Source organism: Cyprinodon variegatus, unplaced genomic scaffold, assembly GCF_000732505.1.
Source record: "Cyprinodon variegatus isolate N-32 unplaced genomic scaffold, C_variegatus-1.0 Scaffold29, whole genome shotgun sequence".
In the NCBI taxonomy this organism is placed as follows: domain Eukaryota; kingdom Metazoa; phylum Chordata; class Actinopteri; order Cyprinodontiformes; family Cyprinodontidae; genus Cyprinodon; species Cyprinodon variegatus.
The window spans coordinates 356559-365254 of NW_015150482.1; the positions used below are offsets into that span (position 1 = coordinate 356559).

An 8696-nucleotide genomic window follows, 5' to 3' on the forward strand; every position below is an offset into this window, starting at 1 on the left:
GAAAGCTTAAGACAATTGATATATTACTTTGAATTGTATGAATGCAAATATTAAAGGGATATTTTACCACTGATTTAAGAAAAGGCAAGTCAAAGAATGCTAATCATCCTTTTATTTCAGCAATTTTCAACACATTTGGTCATGGGTGGTTCTAAACGTTCTGGTCCCTGTACTGAAGACATAATACTCAAAGAAATTCTAATGATATGTGCTGGAACAGACATGGTTACTTTTAGGTCATTTGGATCCATTTAATAAAATATTTTTTTATTCTGTTTTACTAATTATTAAAAAAAAAAAAATAAGGTGATAGCTTCAGTGGTATTGAGATAGGATGCTAGTTTTCCTCTGCTAAATGTTTTTTTTTAAGAATAAAAAAGAAAATTCTAATTTTTCAGGTGGATTTTTCAGTTTTTCTTGAGTTGTAATTCAGATTTCATAGAAAACTTTTTTTTTTTTACTTATTTAAGGTCAAAAATAGGTAAAATTCCTAAAATATGAATGTATATTGACCTAATAAGAGAATTTTACTTAAACATAAATTAATAGAAATTTCACCTTATGCAGCTATCTTAATATATTTAAATCCCTTGCCCTGTTTTTTATTTCATGCTTTTCTGTGGCCCCCATGAAAACATGCTGGCCCCCTCATACCCCCCTGGTACATTTGGTCTAGAACCGCCAATGCATTTGGTTGATGAAGGATCCCTGCAGTGGCCCGTGTAACGTTTAAGTCCGCAAAAAAGTAAACGACCCTGGACAAAAGCAAATAATTAAGTAAAAATTCTGTTTATTTTTTCCACTTTATGTGACCCTCGGATTCGATGTCTCCCAAATCAGATTTAATCACTATTCTCAACCCGAACTCTCATCTGCTGATCTGTTTCGCGTGAGTTGTTTAACCGATTTTCCAGCAGACACGCGAATGCACCACAGAATCAACAAACATGGCGCCTTCCAAAAAGCGCAACGTGAGTTCTAAACCTCGTGCTAAAGAGGATAAAACAGATTTGTTAGGTATGGTTGATCGTTTACTCGAAAGCAGAAAACATGCCAACGACGTTTTTGATATTCTTGAGTCCCTTCAGGTGAGAAAATGTTTACATTTTAGCATCTTCCGAACACAGGTCGTTACGTTCAGCTAATTCCAGCATGCTTACCCACATTTTCCCTTTGAATTCACACAGTCAGATAAAGATAAGGATGTTATCTGCGCTATTAACGCCTGCTGCAAGCTGTTCTGCACATTATTGGAGAGAAAGGATCTATTTATTGGGAAACTCCCTGGAGAAGATGAGGCTTTGAACGGTGAGAGTTCTGATCTGAAGTGATAAAGTTTAGCACATTTTGGATTTAAGCTATACTATTTTAATAAATAACCACCAAGAAGTACTGCCCAAAGGTTAGTTAACTCTCTTAAGTCGAGGTGTTGATTTTCCTGATAATAATAATAATAATAAAAAAGAATTTAAAAAGGGCCCCCAGCATGTTTACAGTGGACACAATCTGCTTTACGGCAGAATAAATTCTGCATGTCACACCCACCTGATATATTTATTGCTAAAAAGTTTCTTCTTTTTTTTTTTTTTCTAATTCAATGGATTCTAATAAATTATAACAACTGGGGAAAGATTGGGTTCAACCTTGCAAAATAGTGTAAATTCAATTGTCTGCATTTCAAATACACAATTATAACTTGCAGCAGAAACAAATTGTTATTCAACTTTTTTGTCCATTTTAGTTGTTTATTTATTAAACTCCTTAATTAATGGCATTCAAATTTGAGAATTTTTTCTTATCGGATCAAAGTTTTCCTCATAATTACGCTTTTTATTGTTTTGCATTTAATAGAATGGTTAAATTTGGTCTCTGTCTGTTGACAGAAAGAACCAAAGGATTTCTGACAAAACTGCAAGTTTTTACTTCTATTTTCTAGGTGTTAGGGATGCCAGTGATAAATAAGATTGGAGAAATAATTTAAAGTTGTTAAGTGGCAGGAATATCAATGCCTGTCTGTCAGTCATCACAAAAACTCCCAGAAATGTGAAAGCATACATTATGAATGTCCTAAAATTTAGTGTAATTGTTTTGCATATTTTAATATTGTTGTACTCTTCCTGAAAAATGGGCTGTTGGATGTCACTCTGTGTTATATTAACACCCTGTTATAAATTCTGAGCTTTAGGTTGTTGGCCTCTGATGCTTTCAGTGATGTTTTAAAATGATTCTTTTTGTTCTAGGTGAGCACAGCGCTGAGGAAAAGTACAAGATTTTTATGCGCCACCGTTACAACAACTGTGTAGAGATGATGCTGGAGCATCTTAACCATGAAACGCATGAAGTTAAGGTGAGCTTACTTTGACTTTCGGTTCTTTCTTTCGTACGAACTTGGTTAGTTCAATCGGCATGTCATTGATAAGAAATAAACAAAATATTCTGCATGAAATCCTTATAATTGATTTATGTACGGTTGGATTTATAAATCCTTCATACTACAAATATTTCCCCGCAGATAATATATTGATTATACATGCATTTTATTGTTAGACAACAATAACTTGAGTGAATATAAAATGTTTTGAAAGTTCAGTTTCATTTATTAAGGGACTAAACTGTTGTGTTGTGAGCTTCATCAAGATGTTTCTACTATAAGTTTTTTTTTTCATCAGGAGTCTTTGCCTATGAAGTTACCCATAGCAGATATTTTAGCTTAACTTTTTCTTTTTATTGAATCACTAACAGGGAGGACTGTGGAGTCTCCAGTACTAAACTTGTTTATTTTTTTAATGCTTTCTAAGACTTCTAAAGTCATTGATGCATAATTTGGGTTATCAAGTAAGGTTCCTACTTGGTGAAATCTTTGAAGTTGGCTAATAATTCCAGACTGCAATATGTCAGTGACTTTGATTATCTATGTCCTTGAATTCCATTAAATAAAGTGTTGCTGCTTTGATAATATAAGACAGGTTCTTAAGATTTCTTCTCTCAGTGGATCTGGGTTAGGCCTTATATTACCATAGCCAACCCTGTTTTCCAAAATGAATATGAAACTGTATTTTACATTAACCTGTATTATATATTTTTTTATAAAGGAAGAATTTAAGTGTTAAAAATGGAGTAAAGGTAACACAGAAAAGCAGATTAAATCTGTAAAAGGGCAAAGATTTTCTGTCATAAGGCTTTAAGCAGGAATCATTTCTTCTGCCTGACTGTAGGAAAATGCCCTCTGCTGCCTGATGAAATTTGCTGCAGGCCAAGGAAAGCATCCTCTGGAAGATCTGGACTGGAGTGAACATTTCAGCTTCCCAAGAGAGCTGATTCAAGTAGGAGTTTATCTGTTTTTTTTATGAACGATATGTCACATGCTCCCTTTGGTGTTTTAATTAATTCCTATCTTAGTGTACAAAGCTAAAAAAAAAATCATGATGGTTAAAGCAATTTTGGTTTCTCTCACTGACAGGCAGTAGTGCAAAGCCTCCTGTCTCAGACCTCAGACAGCTCCCTGATGATCTCCAGGTTCCAGGAGTTCCTTGATATGGAAGATGTACGCTACTATGTAATGAGCTCCATCCGTGCAAATGTCGCCACAGTCATGGAAAAAAACAAAGGGGTAGGAAACCATCACCTTCCACTTGTACCTTTCCTTATTTCAGCATATTTATTGCACATTAATTTATTTTTTTTAAACTAATTTCTCTTTTTAGGCTGTTTTGCCAGTATATCAGGGCAATGTGTTCACTCTCATGTCCAACCTTAATATGCCGAGCCAGGACTCAGAGCTTACCAACTTCATGGTCAAACAGGAAGGTAAGTTTGATGTTTTTTAAGTTAGCAGAAAACGGCTGCTTAGATCTGATGCTTTTTTTTTTGCTTAACAGTCATCATTTAGGAGAAGAAAAAGATTATTTGAGTGTTTTGTTAATATTACTAACCTAAAATGTTATTTTTAGCCAAACATGAGGATTGGAAGGCAGCAAAACTGCACGTAAGTGAAATATAATTTTTTTTTATCATTATTTGTCTTAAATGTGTCCTAAATTAGCCTTGCAATGCACTCTCTCCCCTTCAGGAGCACAAACGTGCCTTTGAAAGGATGTGGCTGGGATTTCTCAAGTATAAGGTAGATATTAGCAAAAACTGAAAACAGTCTGTCCTTGTTTATCCCTTCAGTCTCACTGGGTTTGTTGATGTCTCTTTCTGCCGCAGTTGCCTAACAGCATGTATAAAAAGGTGTTGGTTATACTTCATGACTCCATCTTGCCACACATGAGCAAACCCACCCTTATGATTGACTTCTTGACAGCTGCTTACGATGTTGGTAAGTTTATTATTCTTTTCTGGCTTGAAAAGTCCTAATTAAGCCTCCCATTCAGGGTTTAGGTCTGGAAATGAATATCTTGGATTTTCCCATATTGCTCGGCTATTTATTGCATTTGCAAAATAATCACAATTGAACAAAACCAAATTTTTAAATCGCAGAGGTACTGAATTTTAACTAGGAGACTAATTTTCTTTTCTATTCTATTTTAATAGGTGGAGCAATAAGTCTGTTGGCCCTGAACGGCCTGTTTGTGCTCATTCATCAACACAACTTGTGAGTATCTTTATTGAAATGCCAGATTCCTTCATTTAGCTGTAGCCAAAATGCATAAATTAAGCTTCTTACCTTAAGCTTTGTATTTTAAGGGAGAATGTAAATCTTTGTAAACTGTTATGTTTGTTTGCAGAGATTACCCTGATTTCTATAAAAAGTTGTATAATCTTCTGGAGCCCTCGGTTTTCCATGTGAAGTACACGGCACGATTCTTTCATCTGGCCAATCTCTTCCTGAGTTCCAGGTAACACCATTCCTTACATGTTGTTTTATAATAAACATTAATGTGCAGAAATTATAAAGGGTCTGTGCTCTTCTCCAGCCACCTTCCAGTCTACCTGGTGGCTGCATTCGCCAAACGCCTGGCCCGTCTGGCTCTTACAGCTCCGCCCACAGCTCTTCTCATAGTGCTGCCCTTCATCTATAACCTGATCCGACGCCATCCCTCCGCCAGGGTTCTGATTCACAAGCCCAGCTCAGAAAATGGTGAGTCATATTTCTCCTTACGGCTGAGTTTAGGTCTGTTGCAGCTTTCTTAGTCATTACTGGTAATAACTGTTTGTAAGAATCCAGTTTTAATTTGTAACTTGCTTCTTAGGATGTGGGTTCAACTATGCACTACAGTTATTTCTGTCATTATTTGCAGAGCTTCTTGAGGATCCATACGTGATGGAAGAAGAGGATCCAGCTCTTTGTCATGCTTTAGAGAGCAGCTTGTGGGAAATTAAGGTAAATGTTTTAGCTTGTGATGAAGGAGAAGCTTTTTATACACTTAACCTCTTAAAACCGGAGCCATTGCGCGCAGCTCCAAGCTGACTCCAAGCTGTCTGAAATTTTCTTCATGTGGTTGACATGATGTAGAACAAATATAATACAATAAAACCTGCCTTTTCTCAAGAATATCTTTACTACTGCTGTTCAAAAAGGACCCATCATTTCCGAGAAAAAACAACAACTTTGAGTCATGTTTGAGCTGATGCAGGTTGGTCTGTGTTCTAGTCACCCAATTTTAATTTATATATTAGGAAACTAGACAGTGTTAGCTTTGAAATAATGTATTGCTCATGTATTTTGGGCTTACAGTTCCTAAGTTATTTGCTTTTCCATTTGGGTATGCAAAATAGGCAAGGATTACCCAAAATGAGGTGGATGTTAAGAGGTTAAATTGGGGCAGATGTTTTTTTTTTTGGATCAGTTCTGTTTTCTTCAGCTCTATGCTCGCTCATAGATTAGTTTAGATAAAAGCAGTAACACGCTCAACTTCAGTGCTAAATGAAATGCTTAGCAGCAGTGTACAAACTTAGTATTATCTATCAACGAATAAATCTATGCCACAGTTTCTTTAGCTGTTAAAAACAGTGTATACTTCTTAGTTTATAAACACTGTTAGGTGCTTATAAATCTTGTGTGAGACAGATTTTTTTAATTGCAATTTAACAAAATGATATTTTTAACTCTGAGTTGGTCATATTACACAGACGTAGATTTCATCACTAAACCTTTAGATTGCAGTAATATGCTTAGAGTTAAAAAATCTTCATGTTTATGGTGAGCGCAAAGGTACATGCATATAATATTGCAATCACAATATTGGCTTAAAAACAACAACTCAGTTATGACTTTTCTGCAGAAATATTAAAGAAATACTAAATTGAACTTTGAAAGTTTGTCAATCTTGTGAATATTCTTAACAAACAGGCAGTTTAAAACGGCATTTATAGATCATACTGACTACTATCAATTTGAATTTCCAAAGAGGATCAAATAAATGAATATATCTGTGATACAATCATGTGCCTCTACGCATTGTGGAGAGCAATCTTTCAGGTCCATGAAAGGAAACTAGAATATCTTGTTTGATGCACGGATGGCTAATATTTGACTGGTCATACATTTTCCTTTTTAGATGGAATAAAATGAAAGAATTGGTTCATTTTCTGAAAGTATCTGAAAGTTCCAGGAATTAAATGGTGAAGATGAAAAAGTTCAAAGAATCTTCCTGGAAAGTATTTCAACTGGAAAGTTCAAGGACTGTAAGTTGCATTAAAAAGTTCTGACAAAGCAACTTGTAACTTTTGGGAAAACATTCTGGAAAAGAATCTTATCAGTACCAGAAAACCATCTCTTGAAAGTGTTTGCTAAAAGCTAAACCTCTAAGCTCTGTAAAGTACATGTAGGTTTACCCACACGTACTCTGAAAGTACACAATAAAGTTGATTAGTTCTAAAAAAATATATCTTGGTATTGTGCAATAATATAGTACAGCAAGATTTGTTTTTATACTTCTGTACCTGCAAGATGGGGAAAAAAGTGTGTTTTGTCAAAGGAGCCTCTAAGTTCTTTGAACGTTTTAGAAAGTAAAAATAAGTCATAGGCAGCACCTGGTACATTTTGAAAAGTAATCCTTTAGGAAGATTTGGGCTTAATTACAGTACATCGACCACCCTATTATCTATAGAAGCTATAGAAATATTCTGTCTACGGTAATATTAATATAATAGCAGTCTCTAAGACACTTCATTACCCTTATTCTCCTGTTTTACAGACACTGCAGAAGCATTATCACCCAGATGTGGCCAAAGCTGCAATGCTGATAAACACACCTCTATCAGAGCAAGAAGATGATATCGATGAGTTGCTGGAGATGACTGCTTTTGAGGTAAACAAGCTTTTTCTCTTCTAACTTTCAAACCATTTTATTTTAGCTCTGTGGTTTGCAGAATGCTTTCAGTACAAATTCAAAGAACAATACTGCAGGATTTGCTGGAATTGATTAACATGGTCTATAGGTTGTTAAATGTATATAGTATTAGTTATTCAGCACTGAAGTATAAATTAGAATTGAAATGCCAATGTTTTCAAAATCTCTAGCATGAATAGGAATTTATCCATTGTTCTTGTTTTCAGCTAATGGAGCGAGACCTGAAGCCGTCCTCAAACCAGAGTGTCCCAATGGAGTTTGAGATAGCTACACATTTACTGAAAGGAGGAGGAGAAGTGTTAGGACAACATTTCTGTCTAGTTTAAAAGAAGTTTTCAATAAATCTGATGAATGCTTGAATTGGTTTGGAGCCACAGAGACGATGGACAGACTTAACCTGGAAAACTGCCTCCTAACTTTTTTTTAGGTTTTGAGGAAAATGATTGTTTTGTTTTTAACCTTGACTTGTAATGATAATTTTCTACCCATATATCAAAAGTTTAAGTGGTATATAAATATGAAACATTTACATCTACAGCCGAGTTATCTCCTTTTTGACTAAATGTTAACATGCAGCACATTTAATGCCTTAACTCCACCCTAGTTCTAAGGTGCCATTGATGATGATAAAATGGTGTGACCTAAGAACCCTGGAAAATGATGCAATTATTAGAATTCACTTAGAAGGTATTTGGATATTTCTTGTGAACCAAAGGGGCTAGGCAAGTGAGAACCACATTATTAAGCAATGATGAGATAGATCTGCAGTCTCCATTGATGATGATGATGCATTGGCAACAACCCCACATTATCCATATGTTTGTAAATGTATCTTGCAAAGTCTCATCCAAACAAAAGGTCAGACAAATTGAGGCTTAATTAGGCAAAGATCTCCAGAAATGCAAACTTAATCCCTTATATTGGATTTGTGCAATAGGCTGCAAGTCATCCTTGTTAAGGAGAATTAGTTCTCACTGATTCACTAGGTTGATTACAATAAACGAAGCCTCTGTATTACCCCATTATCATTAGAAATCATAGCACTGTATGAACGCTGCCCAATGGAAGACTTTTGATAAACCAATTACATTGGACCAATAATCTGAGGAAGATATAAATAAATCCTACCTCGTATGAAAAAGACTCAAACAGCAAATCTCTGCTAAACAAAAAGAGGATCATCTTTTTTTGGACCAAAGAGTCCCAAAATCTCACGACTAAGGAGCAGTGCTTTTTCTTCAGCAGAAGGGTTTTGGTGAAATTTTAACAAAGCAGCATTACAAAGTTTGATTTGCTTTAAAAGACCTAAGCAAAGATTTTCCACATTAGCTAACTTTGCCCTGATTTGGCCACACATAGTTGAATTCTAATAAGACATATTAGAAAAAAAGAATCATTTTG

At 35.2% G+C, this 8696-nt stretch overlaps 1 protein-coding gene across 1 annotated transcript; it reads left to right on the top strand.

Annotated features, from left to right (window-relative positions):
• The first annotated feature begins 947 nt into the window (after positions 1-947).
• Positions 948-8472, top strand: noc4l (nucleolar complex associated 4 homolog). The gene is made up of 15 exons (XM_015398508.1): positions 948-1088; positions 1188-1308; positions 2241-2347; positions 3216-3323; positions 3461-3610; positions 3705-3807; positions 3951-3985; positions 4070-4120; positions 4207-4318; positions 4534-4594; positions 4728-4838; positions 4917-5080; positions 5241-5323; positions 7140-7253; positions 7502-8472. Exons 1-15 carry the CDS (start codon positions 948-950, stop codon positions 7619-7621), a joined length of 1581 nt encoding a protein of 526 aa, XP_015253994.1. The 3' UTR covers positions 7622-8472.
• The last annotated feature ends 224 nt before the right edge of the window (positions 8473-8696 follow it).